Here is a 20365-nt window from a genome sequence, read left to right as displayed (position 1 = left end):
GTATGAGACTGTAATCCGTTACCTGGAAGAGCATGCTTCACCATTCTCATGCAAATCACCTGGGAGGAAGAAAATGTCCCGTGAGATAGGAGAGATGGCAGCATTATAACACCAGGGAAGTTGCTCAACCGCATTATACTGGAGAAGCTTCAGAAGATGGTGGATGAGAAACTGAGGGAAAACCAGACTGGTTTCAGGATCAGTAGATCCTATGGAGACCAAATAACCACCCTCCGGATTATCATGGAACAATCCATCGAATGGAACTCTCCTGTCTTGGTAACATTTCGTAGACAGTATGGCTCTGGAGATGCTGTGGAAATGAATGGTCATCCCACCAAAGTTCATCAGCAGCATCAAGAACACTTACCAGGGTATGCAATGCTAAGTTTTCCCATGAAGGATGCACATCAAAGGCCTTTGAAGTCCTGACTTGGGGTGCGGGCAGGGATGTGGCTTGCTTTCACCCTTCCTCTTCCTCCTCAGCATAGACTGCACTGCATGAAACTTGTAACCAACAACAGCCGAACCGGCATACAGTGGAGCCTGACCAAACAACTAGAGGATCTGGATTTTGCTGATGATCTGGCACTACTACTTGCACACACTCACCAACAGATGCAAGGGAGAAATCACACAAGCTAGAGATTACTGCTGCTTCGCTCGGGCTCAAAATCAACTCTTAGACCTTACATACATGTTACATAGTGCACGTTTCAAAAAAGATATATTTTTAGCTGGTGGTTTGTTTTGTCTTTGATTGTGATTTTAGAAAAAGAGGAAGCTAGCAGCGCTTTGGTGGGATATGGATCTCCGACAGAGATAAAGTAACAGCGGGAGGGTGGCAGAAGAATGAGAGAGCCTTTTGATGGACTTCAATAAAAAAGCTCATTGAAAGTAGAAAGGGAACAGAGAAAGAACAAATTCATGACAGACAGATAGAGGCCATTGCGATAGAATGGAGGAGAGCGAGGGAGAGGCGTGGGATGAAGAAAGACATTGAGAACAACGGACGGCAGGCACACAGATTTATCAATGTCCTACTGACGTTATAGAATTTGTGGAGGCACAGATACAAAACACATTTAGACTCATACAGGTGCAGGGTCATCCTGGGTTTATAAAGAAAAAAGGCTTTCTTTGTAATTTGCATCTGACTGGCAGGTAGATTCAAACCAGCAGTTAGATGCAGGGCCAATCATAGCAGACTTAAGGGGCTTAAGGAGACAGGCTAAGCATGTCAGACAGAGGCTGAAAAGAGGAGATTCAGCAATGGCACTGTGAGAAATATAAAGCTTATTTTTTCAGACACTACACCATGAAAACAGTTTCTAGTGAAAACCCAAACTAGAATGTTGAACCTGACAATTAGCATAATATGTGACCTTTAAGATATATAGGCGCATAGTGAATTAAACAGGAGTTCAGTTGAAAATACATACACACCGGGGTTCTATAGAGATACACAGTCCAAAGTGGAAGTTGTTGTGTGACAGTCAGGAGTTGATAAACGGAGACCCTGAGGGGCTGAGACTGAAGCTAAACCTATTACTGTTCTGACAAGGTCATCAACAGTGACACACACACACACACACACACACACACACACACACACACACACAATATTCTTTCTTGTCAGGGCCCTGGGACGAGCTGAATGCTGAATTCTCTTGTCACTTCTATGGTGGCGTGGCTGCTAGAGAGAGAGAGAGAGTTTTACGAGAGCTTTTAAAAGCTGTCTCGTTAACAGAGGTATCCTCGTTAATATACTGCCTCGTCCTCACATCGCACTGCGGAGAGACAGCACTCATCCGCCAGCCAACCGAAAGCCGCTAACAACCGCCATTTAATCAAAAAGCGGAGGACTGCAGGGAGAAGGGGACGTGTATGTGGGGGGGGGGCGGGGGGAGGAAGGGGGTAAGCCAGGCATAGACCAAGGTGTGATGAATAAGCAAAGGGATTGGAAAAAAGGCTAATGGAAAGCGCAGTGAAGGAAATAGAGAAGAGATGATGGAGGGATTGATGGATGGATGGAAGTTATAGGAAGAAAAAGGAGGATGGGGATGAAGACAGTGAGTTGGGAGGATTATGAAAGGTAGGATGGAAGATAGGAAGGATGAGAGAGAGAGAGAGGAAAGAGGGAGTGCGGAAAAATGAGGATGAAAAGTATACACTGTAAAAAAAAATATTCTGGTGTGGTGTAGATGTTAAAGCTAAGCTATAGTGCGTAACTTTTTCATATTAATGAATGTCCGTTACATTGAAGTCATTTCCAAATGTGTTGGCACAACGTTGATTAAGCCAGTCAGCTCCACAAAACGATCTCTGTATTTCTCAGTATGGCAGCGTTTATAACTCCCCCCCCCCCCCCCCCCCCCCCCCCCCACAACACTGGCGCAGGAGCTCAGAAATATCCCATGAAGCGCCCACTAAACTACTTAGAAAAAAACAACCTGGACGTACAAGAAGACGGCATAAAATCCATGTGCCATCACCAAAAAGCTTGCCTCACGTAGATACGCCGATAACAGTGATGTTGTAATTACTAAAAAATTCCTCATGGGGGCAACATAAATTACACACTATAGCTTTAAAACATCTTCTGTAAGTCATATGTACTTGACATCAAGCATAGTTATATTGAATTATATTGTAATCTGTTGCCTCGATGTTATTTAGTAGATATGTTATCACTTTTTCTTTACAGTGTCAGCAGAAGCAGGAAGAATGTAGAAAGAGAGGGAATAAGGTTGAAAGAGAAAAGGGTTGAGCCACGGTGCAGTGGAAATAGATGAGGAGGTGGGAGGGATGGAGGGAGGGAGGGGTCCTCCTACCTCATCAGTATTCTGTCTTGACTGGAGCTTTATTTTGAAGTTGGATGACCAGTTTCAACCAACGACACTTGCCTGCCTGCTGCACAGCTCAGTCTAGTATCTCCCAACACCTTTCATCTCTCTCTCTCTCTCCCTCTCTCTCTCTCTCTCCCTCTCTCTCTCTCTCATCCGTCTCTCTGTCTGTCTGCCCTGGCCCCTCTAGCTGTACATCTCTCTTCAGCAGCGGTATAGCAGCACATTAGATGTCAGTGTTGATTCTCTCTGTGGTCTCGTTTTACACCGCTGTCACAACAGAAGGGATCCTTCCCTTCATCTTCCCCCAGGAGTGATGGTGGCACATGCCTTCACTTGAACCACTGGAAGCAAAGAGGAGGATTGGTGTGTGGTATTTTCAAGCGGTTTCAATTATGGAATTAGTGATGTTATATTGGAGAAGAAAAAACATGGCAGCTTATTTTTAGACAGCGAGAGAGAGAGGCAGCAGTAACAGATGCAGACGCGCTCCAGAGGTAGACGCAGGGCCGCTGCTAAGCTTTTGGGTGCCCTAAGCTTAAATTGGCAGTGGTGCTGACTGATATTTCCATACAGATACATACAATTAATGGCAAAAACATATTAAGGAAGTCAGTGTTTCCCATAGGATTTTGGGATATTGTTGGAGGGACCCTATTGGGGATTCGGGGGCATGCCCCCCCGGATTTTTTTTTACCTTTTTAAAGTAAAATGCATCAATCTGGTGCACTTTGAGAGGAAATTTTAGAGGCTATATCAACTCCTGAGATGCAGAAGGAACATTATTTTTCAGATTTTTCTTAAACAGGCAGCACTCCTTACTCTGCAACTGTAAAAACAGTAGATTGGTCTGCAGATCCATGTTCTATGATGGAGGGGCCCATTTCAACATATAAAGGGTGGATAGCTACTTTTTATGAACAATTTAGAATTCACACATAGAAAGCTTATTTGTGTATGTGTGAGGGGGCCTTCAAGGCCCCTCATGGAGCCCCTTACACAGAGCTAGTAATGCTGTTGTTTTTAACTTGCCTTTGTATTTCTTCCCTACTAGTTGAGGGGCCCATGATGATTTCTATCTTGTTACATTCTGATGAGTATACTTATATTTAGGCTATTCCTTTTTGGACCCTGTTATTGACCCTGTTATTGACATCAGTGACAGAGCTCTTTGACTATGCAACATGAAAAGTTACTATCAGTATCTCTGGCTAAGGGCCCCCCTGAGCCCTTGGGCCCCTGGCCTGTGCCTGGTATATGCCTGTGCAGTAATCCACCCCTGGATAGGTTGCACAATTAAGACAAAACAACAATGGGCCTGTTCATAACTAATTTATATATTTTTTGTAATGTAATGATCATCATGAAGTTTTTTAAAAAACCTCAATGTTGGGGGGCCCCCGGATCATATATTTTTCCTTTTTCATAAAAAAAAAAAAATATATATATAATTTTTTTTTTTTTGGGCGCCCCCCAGGAACTTGGTGCCCTACGCACTCTGCGTACCCTGCGTATAGGGAGCGGCTGCCCTGGGTAGACGCAGGATGTGTGTCCCAGGCCTTGAGGTCTGACCAGGCTGTTGGCCTTAAAGCCCCTATCTCACTGGGCTGCGACTGTTTGCGACAAGTTGGAGACACAAAATTGCGAGAAAATATGCGAATTAGTGACAAATTTCACTTGCAGTCTCATTGAGTTGGTACTTACGACACGTTTGCGAAATGTCCTGGCCAAAACTTGCCAGGAACTCGCATTTATGTCTATGTCACGAACCAAATGTCAGTCTAATTTGTGTCTCAAATCAGTCACAATTTAGTTTCATATCTTGCAAAAGTTGTCTCACATTTCTCGCACTTTCTGACTTGCGGAGACTAAATTGAGAAGGGTTTGCGACGCGTGCGACACACCTGCGACTCTCTGAGACTATTTTGAGAGTAGATTTGTCGCACACATTTTTTGAACATGTTCAAAATTCAAGCTCTGAGACTCATGCGAGGAAATTGAGACCCCCGCGTTTCAAGAGTTTAGAGACTCCCTCGCAAATGCAGCCTCCAACTTGCCGCAAACAGTCGCAGCCCAGATACAGGCTTTATGGGGGAAGCTATGCCGGTGCTGAGGTATGTGTTGATAACCACATGGATTGACCAGTGTCTGTCTCTTTCTCTACAGGCCAGGCCAGTGTGCCAGGTTAAGAGTAGACTCTTATCCAATGTGGAAACCGACAGAGATCCCATTTGTACCTGTAGCTCACTGTGGCCTTTCTACACCTCTGATAGTGCAGGTGGAGTTAAGCGTGGATGAGCCTGAGGAGGTTGTGCAGTGTGTGTGTGTGTGTGTGTGAGAGAGAGAGAGAGAGAGAGAGAGAGAGAGAGAGAGAGAGAGAGAGAGAGAGAGAGAGAGAGAGAGAGAGTAAAAGAGAGTAAGAGATAGAGAAAATGAGCTAACGATGTGCGTTAGAATCAGGAAACGGCTCCCTCTGGTCTCATGTCTGCTTGTTATCTACAAATAAGCAGACATGATTTTTAGAAATTTTTCTTTTACTATTCTTGATTTGTCCACAAGACGCCTTTATTTATTGATATAGTATTTATAGAATGACATTTTATTTCATGTTATAAGTTTATATTCTGTTGTATTGTAATTTCCCTTTTTGTTTATATTCTTTAAATAAATAAATCAATTAATACCTTTTTGTTCTTTGTTGGGGCCTCTTTGGTCTTTTATTTTTTTTTAGCTTTTTTCACCGGTATAAAAGTCATTAACAAACCTAACAGAGATTCTGCTGCAGACATTTTGCTTGTAACAACCTAAAAAATTCAGATGAGATTCATGACACTGACTTTACAGGGAACCTTTGCAGTAGCCTATTTTTTTTTCTTCATTTTAGAACATCTCTGTCCTGTGTGTTTGACTATCAGGAGAGGCCACAGATCTGAAATCAGAAGAGTGACTATTGTGTTTTGTTAAGTAGTTCACTGTGTTCATCTCTGCTTATTCCAGATCTGTTAGTCTCTGTTAGCCTCCGTTAGCATCTCTGATAACACTTTACAATAAGGGTACACTAATTAACCTTTAGTTCATGCTTACTCAGTGCTTAATTAACATGATTAAAAAAGCATGAACTAACCGTTAGACTTAGTAAATGCTTAATAAGCATTAACTAACCATTATTAGCATTAACTTAACATTAAATAACAGTTAATACCCTTGTTGTAAAGTGTTACCGCATCTCTTTCATGTTCTGGTGCCTTCAGGTGCTTCTTAACCATTTAACTTCCGTCTTAACTTCCTGGTTCAGACATCACATTGCTCCATTCTGTGAGGTGTTCAGGTGCTACATGTCAGAAACCATATGAACGCCAACACATTGTGTGAAGTGATACGGTGTTTGGTAAACGACAGCGTCTCAGAGGAAAGCTTGTATCTCAAAGTCTCATGTGCATTGGATAAATGTGAGACACCCCGAGGGGATGAATTCAGAATTTATAGGATAAATCTGAGATGTAAAACACATATTATTGTTATTTTTACATGTGAAACGCAGTTATGGGTTTCATTCTTGCATACAAGTTATTCTTTGTCCTGCTTAGATGTGCAAAGGCACCATATGTATTTATTAAATCCATAATTGTTATGGATACCAGTCATTGATGTATTGTTACGTATCATCTTAAAATAATCCTGCCATGTCTCACCTTAATAAAAGGACAGGGGGAAACTACAGGTGTTCTCTCCCCTAAGCCCCGCCCCTTTGTGGATCTGAGGCTTCCTGTTTAGAGTAACCCTATCTTCTTACTCTTTGTCTTTTTCTCTTATCTTTTCTCTCTCTTGTTTTCACTCATCAATCCACTCCTCTTTCCTGCTTCCCCTCTGCCTGCTGCATGTCCCTTCCAAACGTGCATGTCATTGTATGTACATTACGTTTTTCGATTTTTTTTTGTATATTTACATCTCACAAACGCTTTATTATTGTGATGATATGCCTTTTTTCTCCATACATAATGATACATATTCATTCCAACACATGCATTGCACTGTATGATTTCATTGATTATGCACAAACACCCTGGTTACTGTTAACCCACCCACACCCACCTCAGACCCCATTGACCCCTCAGAGGACGACCTCTTCCACCTCTTTGATAAATACCCCACTCCCATGCCAGACACCAGCACTCCCATGATCCCTCCTGTCGGGGTGCAAGCCGTGGCTCTGTCCTCGGACTCGGTGCGTGTCTCCTGGGCCGACAACTCCATGACCAAGAACCAGAAGGCCTCCGAGGTGCGCTACTACTCCGTCAAGTGGAAGACCAGCTACTCCACCAGCGGGAAGTACAAGGTAAAGCACAACACAAAACAGTCTGTCCATGATGCTAAAGGAATAGTTTTTGTCTCACTCTCAGGCTCAAGATAAAGGCAAACAGAAACCGCTCCTTTGAATGTTTGTGCATATTTAATGGGGAAAGGTTGCTCATCTATGGTAAATGGACTCCACTTATATAGTGCTTTTCCCTGGTTTTTCACAGACTCAAAGCGCGTTACATTGTTTTGTACACACTCACCCAATCACACACACATAGCAGGAGCTACCACACAGAGTGCAAGCTAACTATCGGGAGCAATTTGGGGTTCAATGTCTTAGGACACTTCGACATGTGGCGGGGAGGCGGGGGATCGAACCACCGATCCTGCACTCCAGTGGCGGACCGCCCTAGCCGCTTTGCCACAGCCGCCCCCTAATCTATGTTAGCTGAGCTCAAACACTGGTCGTCAAGAGCTAAGCTACACTGGATGAGCAACCTTTGCCCATTCTGATCTGTCTTTAAGCAAAGTAAAATCCTTCGCCAATCTTGACATGTTCTCCCTGTTCACCTATTGATTCACTTCCAGTCAAATTCTGAACTCCAGAAAAACTTTTGACAGTAACCTAAACGCTGCCTGAAAACACCTGGACAGTATTAAATCACAAGGGCAGACAGTCTGCTTACCTTGCACCTCTCAGCTGCAGGGAGAACGCGTTTCTTTCTTTCTATTTTCTCTCTTTCAGACTCTGTACTTTCAAAGGTTATTTCTATCGATAAGACTTCAACTTTGAGTGAATGTTAGCAAACCCCCATTAGCTGTATAAATGTATTTGTATTTTCATTTCAAGACCAAACACAAGGATAGAATGTCTCCACAAAAGATACAAACAACCTCAGCCTTGGTTCTATTCTATGAACACCTATATAGTAGGGGTGGGAAAAATGATCGATTCTCCGATGCATCGCGATTCTCTCTCGAACGATTCCGAATCGATTCAGAAAATGTAATAATTTATTTATAATAAATGTATTTAAAAAAAAATGTAGGCCTATATTTTTTTTTACTAGTATCTAATACTAGTATTCCCTGCGCCACTGTGCATGCACACTACACAAGTGTGAGTTGTTAAAAGTGGCAACAAAAGGGCTGAGAGCAGCAAACCCATATGACCTGCACTGGCTTTGTTACTGTTTACGTTTTTGTATGAGAGCTAAATTCCAAGCCATACTTTTTGCACAATGTGTTGAAATGACATAGAAAATAATAGAATAGAAATCCTATAGAAACATGATTTACAAGAGTAGAAAGAAATTAAACTGAATCGGTTTAGTTTTTACATACTTCCATATTGTGCTGAAATGCAATCTGCATTGATTATTGCACTGTTCATAGAAAGTCATATTTGTGACAAGAAAAGCTTTTTCTCTAATACAATATTAGAGAAGGCAATTCATCTGTTGATTGTATTTAATGATCATCACAAAAGTAGGAAGTGATTAGCAAACTGAGTAGCAAACTCAGATTTATAGTATATTTTTGAAAATCACACTTGGGTATGTACATAAAAAAAAATTGCATCGGGATGCAATGATAATCGATTTTGAATCGAATCGTTGACCACTGAATCCGAATCGAATCGTGAGGTGCCAAGAGATTCCCACCCCTACTATATAGTAGCTATATAGATTGTATTTATAACATAACAAAGTGAAGTGAATTAACATTAATTATTGAGCTGTGGAGAACGGGGTAGGATCACTACTCCTTTTCAGGCATATCAATTCTGGTTTCTCCAATATACAGCAAAAATTAAGAGACCACTCTAAATGTTTAGTGTCTCTCATTTTACTATTTATAGGCATATGTTTGAGTAGAATGAACATTTTGGTTTTATTTTACAAACTACTGACAACATTTCTACCAAATTCCCCCCATAAATATTGTCATTAAGAGCATTTTCATTAAGTTTTGTAGAGATGAATATTAAAGAAAAGTCCAGACTGGTCTCTTAATTTTTTCAGGAGCTGTATGTTGTAAAATGCTTATTTTTTCTCTTATTTTTGAATGAATTAAAAAACAATTGTGCTTTTCTTGTTTTATTTTTAAATGTGTGAACTGAATGCATTCATCCTTCTGTTTGTCCAGTCTGCAGACACTACAGCACTCAGCCACACCGTCACAGGCCTCAAACCAAACACCATGTACGAGTTTGCTGTCATGGTCACCAAGGGTCGCAAGTCCAGCACATGGAGTATGACGGCCCACTCCACCACGTATGAAGCAGGTAAGATGGACATACACACACACATGCATGCAATAACACACACACACCATGACCAAACAGCTGATTAGTAAGCCACTGATTAAAAAAGCATTGACAGCAGTGGTCCTTAAAGTTACGTTTTGAATGTCAAACTTTAGGATTGTACTTCCTTGATTGTATAGAGTTTCAGATTTTCAGTATTTGGTGGGGTTCTCAGATGTTTTTTTTCTTTTTTAGTTGTGATAAACTTGACTGCTATCAACATGTCAGAAAATAGGAACACATAGATAGAGGATGTGTAAGGGCAATGTGTTTACCTTAACATTGTTGCTTGTGAAGGGTATTTGACTTTACCTTAACTGAAATAACCCTTAAAGGTGCACTATGTAACTCTGGGTGTGTCAGATAAATTAAAGATGGCTTATACATAATCTCATAACTGAATAAATAAAATTTCCTCACAGAAAAATTGGATCCCTTGAACACTGTTCGAAAGTCAGAAAGCTTCCTGAAAAGTAACTGTTTCACGATTGTCGTTGTACTGTCAGGCGCCTCAAAATAATTGAGTATTTAGTCTTTTTTACGTGTAGAGTAAATATGTTTTGAAGACAAACTGCAGGCATAGCAAATATAAACAAACCCCCCTCCTCTAAAACTACACAGTGCACCTTTAACAATGCACCAAAGCCGTGGGTTCTGCCACAATAAAACCCAAACTGCAGATTGAAATCAAAATGTCAAGGTATCAGTTTCAGGATGTTTACAATCATGTGTGTCTTATTTGTCACGCAATTAAACCTGACCTGCACTACCCTGTGTTGGCTGCCCCGGGCTGGCTGGAAAACTTTGACATTCAGAGCAACAGACGGACGGAGCCAACCCTATCTCCCCTTGGTCCTTGCAGTGATCTACTGGCTCTGGACACACACAAACGCAGAACAAATTTTTACCACAACAAGATTGAAAAAAGCAACCTTTAAAGCTCGTCATAAGTCTGCTTTACTGTTAGAAAATCATCGCCCACTGAGTCTAAAGCAACCAGCTGAGAGGCATGTTGGTTTTTGTTCCTCTTCCAGTCTTAGAGATAGTGGTATCAGCTATTCAATCTGTCCACAGTTAATGGACTGAATTTGTTGTCCATCTCCTAATGATTCCGGTCAGGCACGTGCACAGAACAGGAACCAAAGTACAGAAATGCCCCTTAATAAAGACAATACAAAAATTATTCTTTTAAGTCCATCAAATATAAATACAGAAATGGTATGGTATGGTAGTATCTCCCGAAAATGATACTTTATGAATTGAGGAAGTATTCACCAAGCCCCACCCTCTCAAATTAACTTTGCAACTTGTCCAGACTTGTCATGAAAGCACACACAACACAACACTACGACCTGTCTCACTGCTATAACACAATGACCTGTCTTACTGCTATAACACTAGATCTGTCTTACTGCTATAACACTATATTTTCCTTGCTCCGAACCAGGCGTGGTTCTATGTGGTACTATCCTGATCACTCATTTGTGGTGGATGTTTTGGAAACTTTATTGTTCATTAAATAATTCACACATTTTGGAACTCGATCTTGACCACTGCGGTCGCAGAAATATTTTAATGATTGAGGAGGCATTATGATGGAGGCATTATGTTTTAATGCTGTCCGTCCGTCCCGTCCGGGTCCATTCTTGAGAGCGCAATATCTCCAGAACGCTTTGGGGGATGTTCTTCAAACTTTGTACTATAGTCCACTCCAACTGAAGGATGAAGTGATTAGATTCTGGGGGTCAAAGGTCAAGGTCACTGTGAACACATAGAATGCAATTTTATATAGTTTTACTTAATGCTTTTCTCATGGTACGCTTACCCCAGGAACAACAGCAGCTGTAGTAAAAACACTAACGCTTTGGTCCAGAATTATCACAAACTGAAAGTTCTCCGGAGCACCTTTAACATAACCTGGCACCGCCCACCTACATACTTCGGCTCAATTTTAGTTTCACTTCAGTAGTCAGTCTGGGGCTGCGGTATATTCATGGGTTCCTGCTCAGCCAGATTTTTGGCGGTCCAATCAGTGAACCGAGGGAGTGGCTGAGAACGATGACGTTGAGGTTGACTCTTGCGCCAGTTTCAGTTGTAGTCAGAGGAAGACAATGGATAAGGATACAGGAGAAGCTATTCAGTCTAGTGTGGCAACAATGCCGAATATTGATAAATTAAAACCGGAGCAAAAAACAAGCTATGCTGAGTTTTGTTGGTTTCCGGCTGCTCCCGGCGCATGACATACGTCACGACCAAACGATATGCGATTGGTTGACAGATCCAGAGTGGCACTGGGCAGATCCAATCATTTTAAACTTCAACAGACACCCTCCTCCAAGTGAGTGAACGTTTGTCAATTGAGCAGACCTTCTGTACAAATTAAATTAAGTACGATGGTCTGGTAGAACCAGGCTACCATTAACAGAGGCTTTAATATTATTGGAAATCATCAATTGGTGAAGTAGCATTATTAGTCCGTTGATGATGATAATAATATATTTGAAAAATATAATATGATCTTGTTGAAGCATACTTAATTTTTTTAAATTGTCGGCCTTTTCAACAAGCTATTGTGTTGGTGTATAGATCAAAGGGGCCCTCTTTCAGTGTAATTGAACATGATTACGTAGAACATAAATGCCCATGCTTTAATTCACCCTGGCCTTTTAAAGGGTAATTGAACATTTAATTAAAGCCGCTGATTTCATCCAAACACCCGAGGCGAAAAATTTTGCATTTCATAAAACCCTCTTCATGCGCTCACTTGTAGCAAGGCCTCCTGCACTCAGATCCATCCATGGCCACTTTCCAATACACATTCAAGTGCCTCTCCTTTTTTGTCTGATGCACAAGGGTGTCTCAACCTTTAGAAATAGCAGCCAATGTGATACAAAGTGAATAGCTTATCAAATATTATCTTGTGTGCAGAAAGTAGCTTCTCATGCAGTCAGTGCTTTGAGTTTATGCATTCATAATGACTTGGCAACTGAATCCTCACGTCTTGACCATAGATAGTATACAATGGATGTTCATCCAATTCTCCTTGCTTAGGCTCGTCGCCATCTTGTGAGATTTTTACTCCTCTAGCCGAAAAAGGGCATTGATGTGACGTCGGGGGGAGGGAGCAACGCCCATCTAGCTGACGTATACCTCCCAGGCGAAGTGAGGGACAACGGGCAGATAGCTGTCATTCAAGAGATCGTGCCCCTAATTATTCATACATTTTAACCTCCAAAAGAATAAAAACTAGCCTGCTAGAAAAAAAATCACCCCCTTCAGTGTTGTCATGGAGATATGACCTTAACATACAGACTAGAATGGTTTTGTGGACCAGCCCGTAAATAGGTTTAATAAGACTGTGAAAACGGCCTGTTTAACAAGTGAGTCAACAAAAAATTGCTCACTTTTGGTACCACCCCCCTAGTGGCCACCGGAAGGTACTGCAATGTTTTTCACTTCCTCATTGGATGCTGGTAGATATCGCCATAGACATAATAAAGGATAGACGCCGCGTTGGCCGCTACTGCCTATTGGCGCTGACGAGCCGTGGGGCAGCCATCTTGAACCGGTCAAACGTTCCACTCAGTGAAGTCTGTTTGGCAGGTGCAATGAACTGTCAGCACATATAATTAATCATATCTCATTAAATACCAAACTGATTTTCACACGGTTTTCTTTGCTGCAAAGATCATACATGTAGCTAAGATACACGGCACAAGTTTCGACGTGTTTTAATATTCATAGTGGGCTTAACAGTCATAGAAGATTCTGATATGATATAAGTAACCAGACGTCCGAGATCAAAACGAGGAACATCCCCCCGAAAAGGGGGAAAACGGAGACATTTCCAGTTTGACTAGCAATCTGATTGAAAAACCTAATGAGGTGTCAACAAAACGGGAACAGGTAGTTGTTTCTGTTTAGCCAGGGACAGGCAACCAACAATGGGGACGTCTGGTCACCTTTATGATATGTGATGTAGGCTATGATAGGTATTTTGCAAATCACACACTATAGACTAAATATGATAGAGAAGCAGAAACAGATAGGGGCAGTAAAGTCAGCTATTTTAACAAGTTAACAATAGGCTATTAGGCTATATATAAATATATTTATTAATTTACAGTGACGAGCATACACAATAAAGACAATCACAGGGATAACATAAACAGAGAACAGAAATAAAATAGGATAAAATATATTAATTTAAATAAAGTAGGCCTATACAAAATACAAAAAAAGAGCAAAAATAAAATACTAAATGAACAATGAATTCATCTAAAACAGTTACAGTCAGATGTGTAAAATTCAGAAATCATAGATTCAAATAAACCAAGAGTAGGAAGAGCAGTCATTTTTAAATTGCTCTGCAGAGCGTTCCATGAATTAGGGGCACTACTAACACATGAAAAGGCAGTTATTCCTAAACTGGAGTTAGCTCGGGGAAATTTAGGAGGAGTAGTCGAGCATGGTACATATGAAGGGTGGATGTTTCCCATGAAGGCATTAAATATAAATAAAAACCAGTGTATATAATATCTCATTAAAAGAGAAGGACAACATGAGTGTTCATGTAAAAATATGTTTTATTTCTCTAATTTAAAACACAAGCTTGTTAGGCGATTGCCTCTTAAAAGAGGACGGGATTATTTAAAAGCAAAGTCTTCTTGGTTGTCCAATGTTCTATACTGGGGGGGGGGGAATACCAAGTTCAGTCTAGTCTCGAGTTGGTTCCTCAGACACAGACAGGAAATCAATGCGTGCCTTGCAGCGCGGTACATTTAAAAACACATTCAATACAAAACCACAGCAATCAAAAGTATTAAATTAAGGGAAAATCAAACAACAACAGCAAACAATAATACTCAAATGCATAAAATAAAGTTAACCATCCTTACAATCGCATTTTACTCCGGAGAGAAATAAAAGGATTTTGATTCTGATCTCTGATTAGCTAAAACCCCTGAAAGAGGACTGTTTTACAGAGCTTCTTTCTTGTGCTCCATTTCTGTAATTCAAGCGAGGCGAGTTTGGCAATGTGGTGCAGCCTTAATTTGTGAAAGACAGACACAACCAATGACAACAAGTTTACTATCACCGAGTGGGGACATTTGTTTTCATCAGTTTTGACCGGTCCAAGATGGCGCCCGCATTTCTCGCGCTCAACGCCCAACGCGGCGTCTATCCTTTATTATGTCTATGGATATCGCTGTGGTTGGGGCTTGGTCTTGACTCTTTTCCACCACTTTTGATGGTTTTGCCCCAATTTCAAACCTGATCAGTCTACCGTATCTTGACAGTGACATGAATGAGAACTGCTCGTAATAAGCTCATCATTGTCTATACTGTAAAGTAATCGCTGCTTCTACCATCCATATCTGCAAATCTGAAAAACATGGGTTTTTAGGAAGCTGGACGTGCTTGGATGCAAAATAAACAAGTTAACCTGTTAGATATAGAAATATCCGGGCGCTGTTTGACACAGTCCTGCTGCGGAAAACATATATTTGAAATAGATTTGTAAAGGAAAATTGTAGCTCTTTTCTTCCTTTTTGGCAGCCTTTGTGCGCTGTGCTAAACAGTGAACACAGAACAATGCAAACACATTGCCATAATCCCCAATTGCAGTTGAAAATGACACAAATCCACAAAGTGCCACACCGTTTTCCATAAAGACACTCGTGAGAAAACGGTGCAAATTGTACCTGTGAGACAAATCCAGTTGATGGCTGCTTTGCTCTAACAAATAGCTCTGAATCTGAAGAGTTAAAGAAGGGGCCTACCTGTTGTTACCGACATATTCCCGCCCACCTATGATGTGGATAATCAGTCAGAATACTTGACCATCTGTGTGTTCAGGGCCTTTTCAAGGTGGAGTCTGTGATTCTAGAGAATGCTTGCTATTAAAATCACTATCTGTATAATCACTTTTTGTCAAAATCATAGAATAATTCCTCACGTGTCTTGTCCGTAGTATGTTTGTACTGAAAAACAAACAAGGTGACACAGTGAGGTCTCTTCCCGTGTGTATGACAAGTACAGGCTGTCATGGTCACTAACTGGCTCTGCTGGAAATAGTTATTTCCTCCAGCGTGCTCTGTCACATTGAACCAGTGCTTTCATTAGCCTCTGCTGTGCTGCAGGCTTTGACGTCAGTCCTATCATTAAACTACTGTAGTTCACCTAGCATATTATTTACTCTGGAAACACAAGCAGTTATCACACTGCTAAGCCTCTGATAGGCCACCACTAAGTTTCCATGGTTACAGGAGAATAAAGTGTCCCAGTCCAGGTTGGCAGGTCGAGTGAACATGCCAGTTTATGAAAGTGACGGACATAACCTTCTGTACACTTCTCTCAAGTATGAACAAAGCAGGGTAACACTTAACAATAATTAAGGGTCAATTGTAAAGTGTTGCCAAAATATATAATCATTCCAGCCAATCATCTGTTGATTTACGTACCTAATGAACGTCCCATTGTCCATTGTTAATTAAAGCTCACCTATTGTGCAAAATTTACCTTTTTTATCGTTTTTCAACACAGAGACTTCCAAAGTATGAGAAAGAAAACAACCCTCTCTCTTTTTATCCACCTCTAACTTGATGAAAACATGTATCCAAAAACCCTTGTCAGATTTATTTACCCTTATGACATCATAAGGGGAGAACCTACCTAACCTAGCAAAACCTCCACCTGTGATAAGCCACACCACCAGATAACCCTGATCGAACTGGCAGTTCGATTCCGGGCAATTAGAGCAAAGCATAGGTAGTATATAAAGTGGATGTAGCATCCGGGCTGACCTCAGTTATTCCAACTACATCCAATCGTCCTGGCCTATGCGCATCGCCATCTTGTCAGATTTTTACTCCGCCTCATTTCCTCGTACCGAAAAATGGTATTGATATGACATTGGGGGGAGGGAGATACGCCCATCTAGCTGACGTATACCTACGAGGTGAAGTGAGGGCCAGCAGGGCGGCTAGCTTTCAATCAAGACGCCGTGCCCCTAACTACTCATACATTTTAACCTCCAATAGTTTAAAAACTAGCGTAATCCAAAAAAATTCACCAAATTCAGTGTTGCCATGTAGATATGACCTAAACATAGAGACTATAATGTGTTTTTGGACCAGGCCGTGAATAGTTTTAATAATTCTGTGAAAACGGCCTATTTAACACCGTAGTCAATGAGAAATTGCTCTGTTTTGGTACCACCTCTTAGTGGCCGCTCGGTGAACTACATTTTTTGTCACTTCCTCATTGGATGCTGGTAGAACTCGCTATGGTTGGGGCTTGGAGCAAACTCGGCTTGGACTCTAAGAGACAGTCCATAGAACGAAGCATTTTAGACAGAGGCGATTCAGAGGAGATTCAGCCATTGCACTGTGAGAAATACAAAGGGTTTATTGGACACTACACCATGAAAACAGTTGACTGTAGAAACCCAAAATTACAACGTTGAACCTGAAAATTATAATATGTGTTCTTTAATTCTAATTGCACCAATATCTCCTTCTAACAGCGTGTTCCCTGATTTGTTTCACATTTTCCTCTACCTACTGTCCCTCCATGATTGACAGCTCCTGGCTCCGCCCCCAAAGATTTGACTGTGATCAGTCGTGAGGGACGACCTCGTGCCATCTTAATCAGCTGGCAACCGCCCATGGAGGCCAACGGGCGCATCACAGGTGAGCATTCGCAAGAACACAGCTCCACCTGTCTACCTTGTTTTTCAATTAACCTGCTGATTACTTTTTCTAAAGTCATATATTAAAGGTGCAGCAACTAGAAGGTATTGACGTGTTTCAGAACAGACAATGGAATATAATATTCCAAGGTATATTGTGATTAAGATATAATCGCTACAAAATTAAAAATACATTTTTAAATTTCCTTAGAAGGAGCCTTGTATATCTACATAGGAGCGGGGTGCGCCGCCATGTTGCACCGCCGTCTTTCTACAGCAGCACAGAATGGACTAACTTAACGGCCTTATGCGTTTTTATAGTGGGCGTCCTGGGGAAATGCACCTGTTGGAAGACCAAGAAGAAGTACTTTAGAATAAATAACTGAATACATCTTCACCTCATCACTTGATATTGTAAAAAGACTTGAGGCAGTGGTCGACGATGCCATCTTAAGTCATAATTACTGGAAATTCCCCCAAAGGGAGGGGTTAGCAAGGGACTTTCCCTTTCACTGCTTGATAACGTTAACTACTCCTATATTCCTCACGTTTAATGATTTCGTCTTTAAATATTGTTGTTATCATTATCTTACAATATAAAATACCAATGCACTGTGTATCCACACACACACACACACACACGTTCTTCCATTGTTCTCTCTCTCTTCCTTTTGGCGATCGACCCGACTGTAAACCCGTCTGTTTTAACGAGCTCTGTTGCTCCCACGGCGCCCTGGAGAGCGAATCAAACGCTCCCTGCAGGGAAAACACTCTCTCTCTCTCTCACACACACACAAACGTCAGATATTTTGAGATGTTATACGTTTTGTACTTATTTTTATTCGTCTAATTCCCTTTCCTTAAAAGTTGTGTCTACTTCTAGCCTACTTCTTCTCCTGTAAGGCTTTGTAGGAACATGTTCAAACATTGGTCTTTGTGCTCTCTTTGGTCTGAATATTACAATGGAAATAAAAGGTGTTTTGGGTCCTAAATTCAACATGCGTGGATAGAGAGATATCTCAACACTTTTTTATCTGTGATGTGTCCCTGCACTACTTTTTGTGTCTCTGGTGTGGCTCCCTTCACGTGTGTGTTCCTATTATACATTTTCTTCTATATATTGCATTGTTGAGAGGAGCCTGAGACTCAAGAATGTCATTGTCAATGACTGCTGCTGTTATTGTTGTGCATAAGACAAATAAACCATATTGAACTTTGTTCTTGCCCTATAGGTTACATCCTGTACTACACACTGGATAAGAACATGCCCATAGACGACTGGGTGATGGAGAGCATCAGTGGAGACCGGCTCACCCATCAGGTTGTGGATCTAAACCTAGACACCGTTTACTACTTCAGGATTCAGGCAAAGAACGCCAAAGGAGTGGGCCCACTGTCCGAGCCCATCCACTTCAGGACGGCCAAAGGTCTGTGTAAGAGTGTGCGTGTGTGTGTGTGTGTGTGTGTGTGGGGGGGGGGGGGGGTGCATGTGTGTGTGGGTGTAGGTGTGTGTGTGTGTGACCGAGGATCCAGACATCTGTTAATGTATTCCTTTGTTTTATATTGTATATGTTTGTATATTTATATATATTTTTTTTTCAGTGGAACATCCAGACAAGATGGCCAATGATCAAGGTAAGCTTTCTTTGTGTGTGTGTGTGTGTGTGTGTGTGTGTGTGTGTGTGTGTGTGTGTGTGTGTGTATGCGTGTCTTTTCCAATTCCCTTTATAATGTATTTTTCTTCAGATCATTCAAATCAAATTATCATTCACCAAATAATATTAAAATCTTTTCCCGATATTTTAAATCACCCTCAAATCATCTTCAATAATTTGAAAATAATTGAAAACCACATACAAATGTAGCAGAGGGATAGTTTAAGAATGAAAATTTACCTATTCTCCCACTTTATCGGATTTCTCAACTACTGTCAACTGAAAACAAAATTGAAATGAAGGAATACAGGAGGGAGGGATGGAAAATGAGAGGAAATGGATGAAAGGAGGATAGAAGGTAAAACACTTTAGGTCTGATCTCAACGGTTAAAAACATGTGAAAAGTGGAATTCCCGCCTTCCAAAAAAACACGCAAGCCGATCTACTCTAGTTGCGAATAACAGGAGCTGCCCATTTCAGTATTCTTTTGCCTTAATGAATTTAGCTGCCTTTATTTGGGATCTGAGTATATTAAGTTTTACGTTGTGAAAAGGTTAGGGAGAAGGATGGAGAGGAGAGGAAAAGAGGGATGCAATGTCAGCCTTGAGAAACACATTAACATCAAAATAATTGCGCGACAGAAAAAAAAAAAATTCTTCTGGGAAGAGAGAGAGAGAAATGAAAGGAGAGTGAAGAGAGGGAGAAGATGCTTTGGTAATTATGAATGCAGACGTACATATGAGAGGAGACGGGAAATATCTGTTTAGCATATTTAAGTTCGTCAAACATAATTACTGCTCTGTTCTATTCATTAGCAGAGGAGATGCTAATGAATGCTCTCAAACTTTCTCAAATTTGCTCGACTAAACTTATGAAATCTCAAAGCGGCTCAGAGGACATGACGGACCCTCTTTAATGAGCATTTATTTAAATGAGCTTTGGTGTGGTTTCTCACACTAATTCAAACAGACTCTTGTTAATGGGCAACATGAATGTCTGGGAACAGATTGAATCAGACCATCTGATGGTTATTGACTTCTCACTTAAACTTAATGTTGCCGCTAGAGGAAAACCCTCAGGTGCTCACCAAAATCATTAAGACACATCTTTTATACAAGACGTACACATTCATACAATAATTGTTAAGGCCAGGACAAAAGTGCCAAAGGGTGGACTGACTGCCAACCCCTAGATTGTTATGTCTCTTAAATTTGTCAATTTACATGAGGCACATTGAAATACATTTTTCTCATATCCCCTATCAAGTAACAACACTTCGGAAGGGGTGTCATAGCGCAGGGTCAGCCATAGTACAGCGCCCCCGGAGTAGTTTGGGGATACGTGTCTTGCCCAAGGACACAATGGCAGAGAGGGGCACCCTAGATGTAATAGCAGCCACCACTACTTTTACTACTAACACCCTCCTGTCAGGTGCCGGGGATCCAACCAGAGACCTCATGGTTACTGGTCGGCCCCTTTTTCCTCTAGGGCCATCCTACCACCCAGATGTTAAATTTAGGACTTGGTTCCTTGACTTAAAATTATGCAAATTGTGCAATAGAAA

The 20365-nt window shown here is 41.2% G+C and overlaps 1 protein-coding gene across 1 annotated transcript in view; it reads left to right on the top strand.

The window, feature by feature from the left end:
- dcc (DCC netrin 1 receptor) overlaps positions 1-20365 on the top strand; it is a gene marked incomplete at its 5' end in the record, with an annotated part of 197397 nt that overhangs the window by 126772 nt on the left and 50260 nt on the right. Inside the window, 5 exons of the mRNA XM_080047014.1 lie at positions 6944-7182; positions 9294-9432; positions 17040-17147; positions 18379-18573; positions 18749-18781. Of these exons, the coding sequence (XP_079903140.1) occupies positions 6944-7182; positions 9294-9432; positions 17040-17147; positions 18379-18573; positions 18749-18781 (714 nt within the window). The remainder of the gene's footprint in view (positions 1-6943; positions 7183-9293; positions 9433-17039; positions 17148-18378; positions 18574-18748; positions 18782-20365) is intronic.

The sequence above is a fragment of the Ammodytes marinus genome (assembly GCF_949987685.1).
Source record: "Ammodytes marinus genome assembly, chromosome: 18".
NCBI classification, from domain to species: Eukaryota; Metazoa; Chordata; class Actinopteri; order Uranoscopiformes; family Ammodytidae; genus Ammodytes; species Ammodytes marinus.
The sequence above is the reverse complement of the archived record's forward strand: the minus strand, read 5'-3'. Positions and strand labels throughout refer to the sequence as shown.